The sequence below is a fragment of the Sebastes fasciatus genome, chromosome 19, assembly GCF_043250625.1.
Source record: "Sebastes fasciatus isolate fSebFas1 chromosome 19, fSebFas1.pri, whole genome shotgun sequence".
Taxonomy (NCBI): domain Eukaryota; kingdom Metazoa; phylum Chordata; class Actinopteri; order Perciformes; family Sebastidae; genus Sebastes; species Sebastes fasciatus.
This window is the reverse complement of record NC_133813.1, coordinates 21,469,796-21,485,496: the sequence shown is the minus strand read 5'-3', so window position 1 is coordinate 21,485,496 and position 15,701 is coordinate 21,469,796. Positions and strand designations below refer to the sequence as shown.

At 40.8% G+C, this 15,701-nt stretch overlaps 2 protein-coding genes across 3 annotated transcripts; both read left to right on the top strand.

Moving 5' to 3' along the window:
• Window positions 1-1,767: 1,767 nt before the first annotated feature.
• Window positions 1,768-7,058, top strand: LOC141756916 (uncharacterized). Of its 2 annotated transcripts, none has more exons than XM_074616966.1 (3): window positions 1,768-2,176; window positions 2,387-2,494; window positions 3,538-7,058. In XM_074616966.1, the coding sequence occupies exon 3, from the start codon at window positions 3,546-3,548 to the stop codon at window positions 5,145-5,147; it is 1,602 nt and encodes a 533-aa protein (XP_074473067.1). In that variant the 5' UTR covers window positions 1,768-2,176; window positions 2,387-2,494; window positions 3,538-3,545; the 3' UTR covers window positions 5,148-7,058. The 2 variants fall into 2 exon arrangements, with proteins under 2 accessions (XP_074473067.1, XP_074473068.1); XM_074616967.1 differs by having other exon boundaries at window positions 2,384-2,494.
• Window positions 7,059-7,885: 827 nt separating this feature from the next.
• On the top strand, window positions 7,886-10,902 carry tmem119b (transmembrane protein 119b). The gene is made up of 2 exons (XM_074616968.1): window positions 7,886-8,110; window positions 8,958-10,902. Exon 2 carries the CDS (start codon window positions 8,974-8,976, stop codon window positions 9,823-9,825), a length of 852 nt encoding a protein of 283 aa, XP_074473069.1. The 5' UTR covers window positions 7,886-8,110; window positions 8,958-8,973; the 3' UTR covers window positions 9,826-10,902.
• The last annotated feature ends 4,799 nt before the right edge of the window (window positions 10,903-15,701 follow it).

The window sequence follows — 15,701 nt, the reverse complement described above, 5'->3', positions numbered from 1 at the left end:
TTTCTTTATATTTGTTTGGCTTTTATCAATCTCTATCCCTGCATGTCGAGTGTAGGGCTCGTTGTGTGTCAGTAGGAGATGATTCATTTATTGTCAATCGATTAATCAACTAATCGTTTCAGCTCTAACTCACCCCTCAGTCCCAAAGCATACCAATCTGTTTAGTTAACTGTTAGCTTCTTTTCCTGCCTGATGGTGGTGCTAAAGCTGCATGAGGTCATTCAAATGGAAAACACTGACTCCTCTGCTGTGACAAATGTATTTTTTTTTATTTTAGGGTGAGGTCTATTTCAGTTTATATGAGATATTCTGACAGTTTTTTATTATTTATTTCCATTACCTCACATTCCCAGATGTTTTATTCAATAACAAAAGAAGAGGGCTTCACTACACAATGGTAGGGCTGGACAATTAATCGAAATTTTATCAAAATCACAATATGGCCTACTGCAATTTTCAAATCACAGGATGAGTAGGAAATGAATATTTTTTAAGGGCGTGTGTCAAAATACCATTTTAAATTAAATATTGTGGTGTTGCAGAGATGTCCTGTTCTACATATCATATTGTACAGTCTTAAGAAAATATCTGTGTATCGGTACAGATCCTTGCAAAAATTCACATCATAATCATTTTAACATGTTTTTCAATGAAAATATGAATAATGATGTAAAAATGATCTGTATTATCAGTCAAAATAATTATTTTTTTCAGAATCGTGCAGCCCTGCACGATGGTCTAAAAGACTTTTCCCCACTCATCCAGGAATTCAATTATGATGAGGGGAATTTGTTTAATGTATTAATTTGGCTTGGGATCTATTGGCAGAAATATAATATGATATGTATGTAATATGTGATATATATATATGATATACTTAGTTAAGAAATCAATCATTTGACACAAAAATGGTTCGCCAGAGTCCAACATCAGAACTGCGTCCATAGCAACGGTCTGTTAAAAAGAAATAACAGACCGTAGAACGCCGTGATTGACCAATCAGAATCGAGTATTCAACAAAGCCTTGTAATATAATATTCATAACTATGTTTTCTTTAGTGTATAATCACCTGAAAATAAGTATTATTGTGTTTCCATTACCTTAGAATTAACTGTTTATATCTACATAGGGAGCGGTTCCTCTCCACAGAGCCGGCCACCATGTTTCTACAGTAGCCCAGAACGGACAAACCAAACACTGGCTCTAGAGAGAGCCATTCGCCGTTTTTGCGTCGGCCGCCGTAGTTGTCCTACACGCTCGGCACCCGGAAGTTCAGTTAGTTGCAATCTGCAACCTCACCACCAGATGCCGCCAGATCCTACACACTGCTCCTTTAAAGGCCCTGAGTTCAAATAAATACATGACATTTTCCTTAAGATAAAAATGCACTTCAGGTCCCCATATTGCCAGAAACAATATTGAGGACATGACTTCTGTAACTTCACTAGTAGCTACGGTCCCGTATATAATATAGTCTCCATCACGTGTACAAGAAATACTTTGATTAAAAGACATCATCATCATCATCACATTAAAACTTGAACCAGCAAACATAGAGTATTGATTGATTTATTTCTTTATTTGGTGACCAGCCCACATGAGCTTACACGACACTGGACAACAACCAGGATGGCCACATGACCAGTCACAACAGACTGTTCCACAAATGCAGAAGTTTACCTTCGTGTCACTTTTTTATTTTCTAAACCCTCAACAGTTTGTTTTTTACAACCACATCTCGGTATGACTCATTAGTACAGGAAGTGGCAGTTATGATTTCCACACTAACAGACCATTTCCGTTTTCTTACAGGGTACAAGTGTGAGTGTAAGCAAGCCTTGTATTTTCACTGTTGTTACATTTTAGTCTTTAAAGCCACGGCACCACACTTCAAATCCATTCATTACATGGACTCTCTGATTTTTTTGCGTATTTTACTCCTGCGTGTATCACACTTGACATGATGCCCTCACATAGTTGATGGTTTGTTGTTATCTGTGCCTTGAAGTTCCGGAGCCTTTTACCCACATGACACTAATCTTAGACGAGTCATCAGAAGAAGACATGCGAGAAACATCTACAGATCTACAGATCTGAGCACTTCCCGCTACTTTATATAAAGTAGTGGTCAGAACATCAGGACATGCAGAGCTCTTCTCAACTTCCAACTTTGAGGTAAGACATCTAATCTTCTGGATCATAAAATATGTTAGCTGAGGCGATAAAAACAAGCTTCTGATACATCTGACTTCCTTGTTGATGCAAGCTCAAAGCCGTGCGTTTCTAAGGGAAGTGTGTCTGTATCTGACTTTTCAGAAATGGTAGTATAGAGCCGGTTTAAAAAAAAAAAAAGTGTGAACATTTCCTGTTTCTTCTATCAAGCAGTGCTGCAGTCAGAGCTCCGAGGATGTTCTCGCAGAGAGGCTGAAATGAGCTGAACTTCTATCAGATTTGATCCTCTCACGTCCATCCCTCTGTCTCACCAGCAGCAAGGTAAGAAACCCACCGGTTTCTCTAAAAATCTTTGTTCTGGATATGTGTTTCTGCTTTTGTGAACCACTGTTTCCTTTCACGTAATGGTGTTGGATACAGTTTACTATACCCGCTCTCTAAAAATGCTATCTTCTATGAGATAAATCAACCTCCTTTGTGAGAGAATCCTGTTCTTTACGTCATACCTTAAATATTCTGAACTTTGACAACATTTCAAGAGTAACAGAACGACTGATTTTGAAACCTTTGCTGCATTTTTCATATGGAAAAGCTTTATATGTGTTTTATAAGAACGTTTCAGGTTTACTCTAAAATGCAGTCGTTGTGTGTTTTTTCTTGTGTAAGTGTAGCAATGGGTGTGGTGAAAGACGCATGACCGTTTCATCATAAGATGTCACTAGCAGACACATGACACATTGATTTTTTTCCCCCATGTGTGTGTGTGTGTCTTTTTTACTACAGCTGTTTAGTAGTTTCCATAACCAACCTCTTGCATTGCATCCTGCAAATATAATAAATATTGTGGTGCTTTAGAGATGTTCTGGCCTATACACATCATACTCTACAGATATAAGAAACATCTTTGTTCGGTACAGATCCCCGCAAAAAATCACACCATAATCATTTGATCTGTTTATAAAATGGAAAATAAGAATAATGATGTAATCATGTCGCAATTGCAATATCAGTCAAAATAATAATTACATATTTTTTTCAAAATTGTGCAGCCCTACACGATGGTCCAAAAGACTTTTCCCCACTCATCCAGGAATTAAATTATGACGAGGGAAATTGTTTAATGTATTAATTTGATAACGTTTACTACCTGCTCTCTAAAAATGATATCTTCTATTAGATAAATCAACCTTCTTTGTGAGAAAATCCTTCGTGGTCTACGTCATACCTTAAATATTCTGAACTTTGACAACATTTCAAGAGTTACAGAACGTCTGATTTTGAAACCTTTGCTGCATGTGACACCTTTTTATTATGGAAAAACTTTAAATGTGGTTTATAAGAAAGAATCTTTTCTGTCATTTCAGAAACAACAATGGCGCTACTCAGCGTGAAGACGTATCTGGCTCTGCTTTGGGGAATATCTCTTTTGTTTGCTCTGGAGTCCATGAGTGCTTCCGTCTCAACTGCTGAACCTCGCAAACCTGCAGAGATTAGTGTCGCTGCGCCAACGGAGACCACTGTGTCACCCGCAGTGGAAACGAAAGAGGCGGTCGTCACTCACGGAAGCGATGGCGCTTCTGATTTGGTTCCCGTGAAAACTGTAGCAGCAACTACAAGCAGCACAGATCCTTCCCACAGCACGACAAAACCTGTGGAGGATCAGATACACCAACAACCAACCACCGCTTCTACTGGCGCGGCTGCTCCCGCAACAGCTTCTGCAGCAACAGTGGCCGTGTCTTCGCCGAAGCCTACATCCACCGCTAAGCCTGAAGTTACATCCCGGTTATCTTCCACCACCTCTCCTGCTAATTCTACTCCTCCGGCTCCAGTCGTCATGCCGACCCCCAGCAGTCCCTCAGCTGTTACTACGACCGCAACGACAGCTAACCCCACCTCTGGGGCTGCATCTGTGGTTGACTCCACAAGAAGTGTGACATCCACCACCAGTGCTGAGATTTTGTCTCCGTCTCAGCCCGTTTCTGGGACTAGAACCCCCGTCTCCACATCGCAGTTTCCTGACACAGCAGGCTCCACTGCTGAGGCCCCCACCATCTCATTCTCAACCGATTCTCCCATCACCACCACCAATGTCTCAACCACCACCAATGTCTCCACCACCGATGTCCCTACCACCACCAATGTCCCCATCACCACCACCAATGTCCCCATCACCACCACCAATGTCCCCATCACCACCACCAATGTCCCCATCACCACCACCAATGTCCCCATCACCACCACCAATGTCCCTACCACCACCAATGTCTCCACCATCACCAACGTCTTCACCATCACCAATGTCTCCACCACCACCAATGTCTCCACCACCACCAATGTCTCCACCACCAATGTCCCTACCACCACCACCAATGTCCCTACCACCACCACCAATGTCCCTACCACCACCACCAATGTCTCCACCATCACCGATGTCTCCGCCAGCAATGTCTCCTCCACCACTACCAATGTCTCCACCACCAATGTCCCCACCACCACCACCACCAATGTCTCCACCACCACCAATGACTCCACCAGTCCTGCAGTGATCTTGATCCCGGATGTGCCAACCACCAAATCAACTCCAGCGACCACAACAGCACCTGGTGGAGTCTCAAAGAGCCCAGCCAGCACTGAGGTCCAACCCTGCTCCACCCGGGGCGTGATGAGGCACTGCCTCATCGCCATCGCCTCCCTGGCCGCGTTGGCCACCGTCTTCATGGTCTGCACCGTCGTCCTCTGCACCAAGCTGTCAAAAAGGAAGTACAAGGTCAGGAACCCTCAGCCGGCCACCGAGATGATGTGCATCTCGGCCCTGCTGCCCGAGAGGAGTCACACCGCCTACTACTCAAGACAACGCAATCCGGTCAGTAACGGAGTCCTGGTGATGCACGCCGGTGCAGACAGCGACGAGGACGGAGAAGATAACCTCACTCTCAGCAGCTTCCTTCCAGAAAACGACCGCTATGTTTAGAGGGGATTAATATTTTTGTTATCAGATTGGACCGATCTGTCTGATGTCAGTGACGCGGAAACAGTTTCCGTTTGAATAGACTTCCCGTTTGATGTCGGCGGTTTGGCTTCGCTGCACACCCTATTTCTGTGGAGGAAGAGACATAGAGACCACAAACACAAACAAAACCAAAACTGTTTCGTGTTCATGTACCATTAACTGTATCTGGCGTTTGGTGTGGTCAGGTCATCAAATGTGTATTTTTAGGCAAGACTTTTTGCATTCTTTTACACTTGCCCTCCACAAGAGACTTGAAGTCAGGATGAGGAGAGCGATCAAAGACATTTGTTTTTTGAACATCCTGAGCTGAGCACCGATGGTATTTCACTTAGCGACGGGAGACAGGAAGGCTTGTTTTGTCAAGGGATTAGGGTTCTTCACAGACGCTGTATAGTTTACAAGAACGTGCTATTCTGGAAGCACTGAGGCTTCATTGTATGAACGCTGTAATTTGATTAATGGTAAACTGTATGTGACTCTGTTTATATGGGTGTAGGGATGCAGCTTCTGTATTGTGATAATTTATTGAACTAATGTCTTATTTAACGCTTTGGTAACTCTGTATTTTACGGTTCTGTAATTGCTTAATCGTTTTTATTTGGTACTAATTTTAGGGACGATGAAGACAAAGTTCAGAGACTATTGTTGATTTACAGAGGAATTTCCTTAAAGGAACAGTGTGTAACATTTCGGGGGATCTATTAGCAGAAATGGAATATGTAAGGGATAATGTACAGCGAGTCGTTGTTGAGAAAGCGGAGGCCGCTAGCTGTTCATTATCCCGCTTATTACACGGCTACTTACTTAAGAAATCAATACTTTGACACAAAAATGGTCCTCCATCCAGTCCGACATCAGAACTGCGTCCATAGCAACGGTCTGTTATACATAGCAACGGTCTAACAGACTGTAGAACGCCGTGATTGACCAACCAGAACCGAGTATTCAACAAAGCCTTGTAATATAATATTCATAACTATGTTTTCATTAGTGTATAATCACCTGAAACTAAGAATCATTGTGTTTTCATTAGCTTAGAATATTTCTACAGCTACTAGCAAACACCGGCTCTAACTTTGCGCGTTGAGGTTACCTGAAGGCCACCGTAATTCTCCGACATGCTTGTGAAACTGCGCTAACACGAGCGGCAGAGTGGTCGTGTAAAGAAGGAAAACTTCCAAAAACTGTCGTAAGACTCGCTGCCTTACGACTTATCCTAAACTCAACCATCTCGCGAGAGTTTTGCCAATTGTGAGTTACGGCCTCACAGAGTGCAAAACCGTGGTACCGCCAGCAGCTGTCTGACTTGCTCCTAAAGTAGTGTTATTATGGTAAGGATGCTCCTCTGAGCAGGCGAACGGCTTTACCACTGTTTTGCACTCGGCGGCTCACGTTACCGCAGTCTTGGAAAGGGAGGAGTGAGCGGAGGGGTACTCAGTTGGTTGCAATTTGCAACCACACTGCTAGATGCTGCCAAATCCTACGCACTGTACCTTTAAAAGAACTACTCCCAAGAAAAAGATTTAGCTACATCATCTTTAATTGGAATTAATGATTTGGTAGTTTACTAGCTGAACACATTCTGTATTTTTGCCTATACTTGGTGCCAACGCCTTCCTAGGAAATTCCCTGAAAATTATTAGACTTGAAATAAGGGTTTACCAAAGTTTTTCTTGCTTCAAACAGATAGCTGTTCACTCAAAATAATATCATTGTTCTGAGTTATTCTGTTAAACTTTGTGCTGCAAATGTTCAACATAACAGCTTGAGTGGAAAAACAGTGCAACCTTTCAACACAAGTCTGCTCTGTTTCTATCATGTCAAAGGTGTTTCGTGTCTCTAAACAGTCACAATAAAACTCTGTGGACTAAGTCAGTTCCCTTATTCATGACAGGCTTTATAAAAGGCCTTTCTTCTACTCTGGACTGGATTTCATATTCACTTCCCTTCCAGCGAAAACAAAACAGACGTCTGACTGCTTATTAGGGCTTTTTTTTTTCTCCGCGTTGTTGAGCTACGTGTAACTGAAACAGACACCGGTGATATCAACAGAGCTGAGACAAATGTAAACCTGGAGGATGCAGGTCTCCATCTCATGCTCCTGATGTCCATATAAAGCTACACTTGTCTTGACCGATCACAAACACAGCGGAGTTGCCAAAAATGCATTCGCAGACATACACAATCACTCATACGCAGTCACACTCTCTCTCCCTAAAGAGGTCACACACACACCGTGTGAGTTTAATTGCTTGAGCAGAATGCCCCTTTTTCTGACTGTTACGGGTGTTTTGTCTGCACAGGAAACATTAACCTCTTCCTGCATTAGCATGGCGACTCTTAACAAGCTGCTCTTTTTGTCCCAGCAGGCCTTGCTGCTGTTAGTCATCAGTGTCAGAGGCTGAGGTTGAAGGAAAGGCTAGACTGTCAATCAGAGGCTCCGTCTGCAGAAAGATATGTTAAAAGAGAACACATGTTGCAGATGATGATGTTTGAGGGTTGATGTTTTTAGAGTTATGTTTGTGTTGGCCTTGCACATCCAGTTGGCCGCACAGGAGAGTGGAGGAGAGGGTCCCTGCCCCCACAGCACATTACAAACTCCTACCTAACAAGAACAATCTGTGTGCAGGCCGGAGAGCCCAGACGCTCTCTGGGAAGCTGGAGGGGGAGGAGAACAGTGGAGAGGCAGAAGGAGGGATTTGTCCTCATAGTTAACGACATCTTTTTTTTTTCTCCTTTTGCACTATCCAGACAAACCTCCAGCCTGAAATGTGAAACTGCAGAAGTGGCGTGCCTCGCCGAGCATTTGCAACTCTCTGCTGTACTCTCACTCTCTCTCTTAGTTCACTTTTTCCAGACTGGTTTCACACACCCTCCATCAGAGGCGATTCCAACAGAGACACTTCTTCTGCCGGCAGTGGATGGTGAGAAAAATGTTTTGACGTTTCATTGTTTTTTCTTTGAATTTCTTGATGTTAGTTCACATGTCAATTTTTGAAGTGGATGATGTGACAGCATTGTGATACCTTCAGAGCAGCATCCAGCCTCAGGAAGTCAGAGCATGACCACTAAAAAGTCAGTTAAAGTGAAGGACTGAAGACAGAATCTAGGTCATAGTACTTTTTTTGGGGGAATTTAAAAAAAATCTGCCGAGTGAAGATTAGTTCCATGTGTGCACATGACCACCTTATGTGCGTATGTTTATGCATCTGGTTGCACAGGCATGTGTGGCCGTGTATATTTGGTCTGGGGTGAGTGTGTGTGGTTAATTCTGGAAAAAAAAAAAAAAAAGACATCTCACCCCCCTTTTTCCAGATGAGAGCAGAAGCTCATGTGGCTCAGCTTGCACACAGATGGAGCAGACTAAGGATAAAAGTGTAGGAGCTGCTGCTGCAAGTTGACACACAGACCGAGTAGAGAGCTGATTGTGATCCAAATAAATAAATAAAGCCGTGTTTAAAGGGTCAGATCACCCACATTTATTATAAAAAAAAACATTTTCTCTTGTATCTATAGTCATGCAGATAGTTTTAGTTCTATTTGCACTTTTTTTTTTTTAGATATCTGTTGTGTGGTGCAGGGATGACGTATTTTTGTAGGCCAACCAGGAAGTCAGCATCGCCCTTGTTCCCTTTGATTTTTCAATTGGGTGTTGGATTATTGCCGAAAATAAGCTCTGTGGCAAACAAACGTTTATGATACTTTCACGTTTTGTTCAGCAAGATAATCTTCACAAATGGCACTGACATTTCAGTTTCCTGTTCTTTACAGATCCTGAGGGGAAACCATGCTACCGATGGCCCTTCATCTGATTGGTCTGTGTGTGGTGTTCTGCATCGGCAGCAGCTCGGCCACACCTCGACCTTTTTACGGTCTTCTAGAAGGAAGTACAGACGAGGAAGAGCTCACTATCTCCACTTCCTCTCTGCCCACCAGCAACATTTCCACTGAGTACCAAACCACACCTGCTGGCCCCACCCACATGGAAACTGACTTCCTGAATCGAGTCGTGGACTTTCTGGAGGAGAACATGCTCCTCATCCTTGTCGCGGGCTCTTTCGTCCTCCTCGTCTTCCTCATTATCTGTGGGGCGATCGTAATGAGCCGCAGGCGCAAAGTCAACGCCTACTACCCTTCCTCCTTCCCTTCAAAAATGTACGTGGACGACAGGGACAAAACTGGAGGTGCTAAACTCTTTAATGAAGTGCCGGAAAAGGCCGTTCCTGAGCAAGAAAGTGAGCCGGTGGACTCTCACAAGCAGCTCCAGGCAGACATCATGAGGGCTGCCAAGAGGCTGCGCACACCAAATAAAAGTGTTGATGCTGCAGAGGGAAGTGATCCCAGTAAGAAAGTAGCAGACCACAGTCCTGAGGACAGCTCTCAGCCAGATGGCAGCATCCTGGACCAGCAGCTCCCGACTCTCCCTGAGGAAAAGGAGCTGGGTGAGCTTTCTGACAGTGAAGCAGCTGCAACAGCAGCAGCAGGAAGCCCTGAGCTTAATCCTCCAGAGCAGCTTCATCCAGAGGACGATGAGTCACAAGAGCTTCTAACTGGCAGGAGTCTGAGGCCCTCCTCTCTGCATATTCACAATGACTCTGCCACACTTCAGCTGATCGCAGGAGAGAAAACTGCTTTCTAACTATTCTGAACACTGTGACCTGAATGTATTGTTTTATTTGTCCAGTGAATTTACGAAAAGGTATCAAGGGAATTGCAGAAAGGTTGCTAAACTCCAATCACAGGTTGTTTTTATTTGCAATATTGTATTTTTTTTCATTCAGTGTAGGGTAGATGCATGCAGCAGCCTGTTGCTTTGCTTTGACTGGATACATCTTTATGCCAGATTATAGACATGTCTTATGGAGTAACGTCATTAACATCTGGTACAAAGCATATTTATTTTTATGGGATGTTTTGTGTTGTTTAAAGGGTAGTGTGGTAACGCCGTTTGCATCGCTCAGAGGCCATCCTCACCATAATAACACTACTTTAGAAGCAAAGGAAGTCAGACTGTGGCAGACGGTATCACACTTCTACACCCTGCGGCTCACGTTACCACTAGGGATGCTAATTTTTTTTCTAACCGGTGCTGTGGTTTTAGTGCCTTACAAGCTGCACAACTGCAATGATAGGCCGATGCACAAACAGGTTATATCCGTCATTTATCACCAGCTGCAGTGTATGTGCAAAACAGACAACTGAGTCCCCAGTTCACCCATCAGGGAGAGTTACTGTAGCAGCCAAGATGCTGCATGCATGTTGAGCTGCGAGGTCGTGGCGGTGTCTTCCTGGCGTTATCTGTCAGCCGGGCGTAACACTAGCGAGTGTCCGACAGGCCGTGTGTGTGTGTTGCGTTCGCACCTGTAGCGTTGCTGATGGCTTCATGCTCAACGTTAGCGAATGTCTGACAGACAGTGTGTGTGGCGGCGGTGAGTGTGGGGTTTTTGGTGGCGTTATAGCTGTGAATGTAGCAGTGCAGTGTGTGTAGTTTATTTCTTTTAACCGTTTAACCGATAGCATTAATCCGTACAAATTCTTAATGATGGTTAATGGTTAATTATTAACATCCCTAGTTACCGCAGTTTCACAAGCGTGTCGGAGAACTGCGTTGGTCTTCAGGTAACGTAAACATGCAAAAGCCTCTCGCTAGTCTTGTCCATTCTGGGCTACTGTAGAATCATGGCGGACTCCGTGAAGAGGACCTGCTCCCTAAACTCCTTCTAAACTAACAAAAAAAAACAACGATTCTTAGGTTCTGGTGATTATTCACTAATGAAAACATAGTTAGGAATATTATATTTCTAATAGATCCCTTGAAATGTTACACACTGTTCCTTTAAGAACGCACTCAGTTTGTGTAATTCGTTAAAATATTCTGCACATAAGCCACTTCAGTAAACATTATGTGTTATGTTCCTAAATACTTTGTAATTCTGTGCAAAACTCCAAGTGTTGACAATGTTTTACAGATCGGTATTTGCATGTTCAAGATTATTCACATATAGAAAACCACTGCTTGGGAATTAGTTTTGGTTTCAGGATACTTTTATTGCAACTATTCAAGGAAGCATTGCTTAATAATCATAAATTACACTTAAAGCCAAATGGACCCTTTCATTGTTTCAAGCCACTTTGCATAATTGCATATCAAAAGGGTCAGTGTTTAGGGTGCAGATAGGATACAGCTCTCAGCCTTTAATCATTGTCTCCATCACACCGTTCAAACTAAACACTCCCCCTGCACAAAATCCTAAAATCTCAAATATAAGGCCCACCTTTGTACCACAAAGCCCAGACAGTGCTTACATTGTGCGTTTACATGACAGGCTAAAAGATACAGAGGACCGCAGACTAATACGGAAAGCCTGGTGTGACACTGCTACGGAGGGTTGACGACGGTGACATCAATCAACAATACTGCAGGACAAAGTGAGGATGCTGGACTACTTCTCATCTTGATAGCAGGAAGCAACAGCGGCGCCCCGGCTCAGAGTGAGTGCGCTCCGTTTTACAAGCTGGCCCGGACTGCCTCCTGCTGGTCGTCCTGCTGCTTGAGGCGATAGTCAGCCAGGGCAGCCTTGATGGCATCCTCCGCAAGCACTGATGAGAAACAATTCGATATATTAAATATACATACAGTATGTGGAGCAGTGTGGAAAGGAAGAGCATCACTGAAAACTTACTGGAGCAGTGAAGTTTAACTGGTGGAAGACTGAGCTCTTTGGCAATGTCAGTGTTCCTGATTGTCAAAGCTTCGTCCACCTGGAAAGAAAAGCACACAGTTCCAGTCACCACAAATACCTTTCCTAGTTAATGATAAGACATGAGCAGAATAAATAAGAATATGAGAAGCAATACATGACGCACTCGGAGAAAGAAATGTCTAATGTGTTCACTCACAGATTTGCCCTTCACCCACTCGGTGACCAGAGAGCTGGAGGCAATAGCAGAACCACAGCCAAAGGTTTTGAACCTGGCATCCACAATCTTCCCCATGTCATCAACCTCAATCTGTCAAAAATGAGAGGTTTTAGGGTTATACTCAAATACCAAAGGCGACTTAACTCCAATTCTTAAAATCTATAACCACTGGAAACTGCAAAAAATAAGAGAAATGCTTCATGGTAATGTTAAACTATAAGTAACAGTGTTAATATAATTCAGTTTTAATGGCTCTGTGTGTATAAGAAAGGGTGTAATCCATCCATGCTTTAGTGACAAACAACATACCTGGAGCTTCATCACATCTCCACAGGCTGGAGCGCCCACCAATCCAGTCCCAACATTCTTGGAGCGTTTGTCCAAAGTGCCCACATTTCTCGGGTTCTCATAATGATCCACCACCTTCAGAGAGAAAAGAAAGAAAACACTGTGTTAGGAAGAAAACAATGTGGGGTTTAACAAGTTGTCGCTGAAATAAATGTGATGAAGTAGAACAACAGTAGCATCCCGGGAGGATTTTTGTATTCTGCTATAATCAGAAAAAAGAGTCAATAAGTTTTGAGCATCACCGTGACACAAGTTTTCAGCATGACGTAAGAAGCATTGAAATAAACAGATTAGGACAGGATATCATTGTCAACTAAATCAACTCCTGCATCCTGCCCCCTCCCCCCTAGTTTCTGCCAAGTCACTCTGACTTTAACAATATGAAGTGGCTGAGCTTGCATCACAAAATATCCTATAAAGACTACATTTAATACACTAATTTGGAATTGTTTGTTTTGCTCTCTGTTAGTTATCCACATATGTATAATCTTTCAGCTTTTTAAACAAGTTTTATGGTGTAGAATACAATTAGATAAAAGAAATATCTTTATCTTACAGCTTTTTAAAGGACATTTTGCTGTACGTATCCAAGCCTAACCGTTTTGCCAGATGGGATGTCAGATTTAAAGGCAGGTAGGCCTACTACGTCACAGCCCAAAAAAAAAAAAAAAAACTACAATAAGAAAGTATACTGTTTTAAATCATTCAAACATTAAGAGAGAACCATCTCTGTTTTTACCAGACCTGCATAAACTAACTTAATTTTAATATTATCATTGACCCTGTGTCTCCATGTTGCATCAGACATCACATCACACAATGAAACTCAAACTGTGCATGTGATTAAGGATGTTGTGTTAAGATGTATCCTCAAGAAGATACAATTCTATTACAGGTATATAACAGAACATTTACAGGTTTCTAGCACACTGTTAAAAGCTTATTAATCGGATGGGATTCAAGTGTTTAAGCTGTGGCCACCTGAGAGGCAGATTAGTGACGTCTCGCAAACTGGCATGAAACAAATAATGTTCCAACTTTCTACAAAAGAAAGATGAATGTTGAAATAAATATGTTTGATGTAATGCTATATTTTAAATCAGGATAAGATTGAGATTTTTTGGGGGGAAAATTCCATATTGATTCAAGTAAAAATGGTTAACCATCATACCTCAACGTTAAAAACAAAAAGCCATGAAGACCTTTAAATTATTACATGTGATGTATATAACATAAACTCTGGCATTATGAAATGTTTAAGTAATTATTTAAGTTTTGTCTTTTTCTCAGTTGTCTATGTATCTGTTTCTACCGCTTGAGCATGTTTTCAATAAAGAAAGCATAAAAAAAAAGAAACAAATAATGTTCCAACTTTCTACAAAAGAAACGTTAAGATGAATGTTGAAATAAATATGTTTGATTTAATGCTATATTTTAAATCAGGATAAGATTGAGATTTTTGGGGGAAAATTCCATATTCATTCAATTAAAATTGGTCACCATCATAATAAACAATGTTAAAAACAAAAAAGTAAATTATTTTATATTATTATTATATTATTATTATAATTAAATTACTACATGTGATATATATATATATAAACTCTGGCATTATGAAATGTTTATGTAATTATTTTAGTTTTTTTCTCAGTTGTCTATGTATCTGTTTGTACCACTGTAAATGAGCATTTGTTCAATAAAGAAAGCATAAAAAATAAACAAATAATGTTATCTAATGTTAGTTAGTGACAGCAGACTGATGTAACCTATATTGTATTTATACATCCAACTATATAGAAAACTAGCTGATTACCTACTCATGATGACACACTTACTCATGATGACACACTTACACGTCATGATTGTTATGATCTAACTACTCAAAGCTGATGGTAATATTTGTAAACAATAGACATAACAGCAGCTAGCACACAGTGATCCAGCCTCCTTTTACTGAAGCTATAACAGACTAGGTGTTTTACCTTCTGGTGGTAGCAGCACTGGGTGATGAACTCCGGAGCAGCGAGCCTCCTGGTGAGGAAAGTCAGAGGACTGAGACACTTGTTCGCGATGGTGCCGGCCATGTTGACAGTCAGTGAAGGAGAATGTCGCAGTTAGAAAGAGGAGAGCTTTTATACACGTCTCTGTTAGGGGCGGGGCCAAACTCATCACATCTGCGCATGTGCAGTTTATGTAAAACATGTTTTTATAAGACTGATTTTATAACATATTTGACTACGATTGAAAACTTAAAAACTCAAAAAATTTGAATGGGCAAAGACTATTATTTATTTATTATTTAGACATTTCAAATTTATTCCAAATGTTTAAAGGATCCCAGTTTTTTTTTCTTTTTATTCATCTTTTCCTTTCCTTACATTTTATTTGTTGTATAATTTATTTTATTTTTTTTTTATTTTTTTTACTGTGAAATATATCTACTGATTTTTTTTGTCATAAAAAATCTGAACATGTTTATGTTACTACTGTATTGAACTTTCTAAAAAAAAAAAAATTGCCTGCGCAATATTTTTATAGTATGCAACCTCTACTGCTCCCATATATCCATATATATATATCCATATATATATATATATATATATATATAAAAATAATAATGTATTTACAAATAATATACAGTATAATAATAAAGGAAGTACTTGGTATATGGTAACTATAGAAGCAAAATATATATATACATATATATATAAATAAAGGAAGTAACTATAGAAGCAAAAAATAAAAAAATACATATATATATAATTTGCTTCTTGCAAATTTTGCTTCCCGCAAAATATATATATATATATATATATATATATTGCTTCTATAGTTACCATATACCAAGTACTTCCTTTATTATTATACTTTATATTATTTGTAAATACACTATTATTTTTATTTTTATTTTATTTTATTTTATTTTTTTGCTACTTAACTTACTGTTTTCTTAATGGAGCTTCCTAGCAAAAAGTATTTCACACGATTGTACTCGTATAAACGGTGTGACAATAAACATCTTAAATCTTGAATCTTGAATCTAAATACGGTAGAGAGAAAAACAACAACAACAACATCTTTTTATAATATAGTACATCCATGGTGAACATTCATTAACCCACTTCTAAAAAATGAAAAATATATATAGCTCCCTCCCTTCCCACAGAGGGCTCTCTTTTCCTTGGCTGGTTTTGGTTTTGTTTGATGCAAACATTTTTTTCACACACCCACACATGCCTACATCAC

What these genes read in the sequence shown, in the direction of transcription:
- LOC141756916 (XM_074616966.1), top strand. Translation starts at nt 3,546, where the DNA reads ATGGCGCTACTCAGCGTGAAGACGTATCTGGCTCTGCTTTGGGGAATA.
- tmem119b (XM_074616968.1), top strand. Translation starts at nt 8,974, where the DNA reads ATGCTACCGATGGCCCTTCATCTGATTGGTCTGTGTGTGGTGTTCTGC.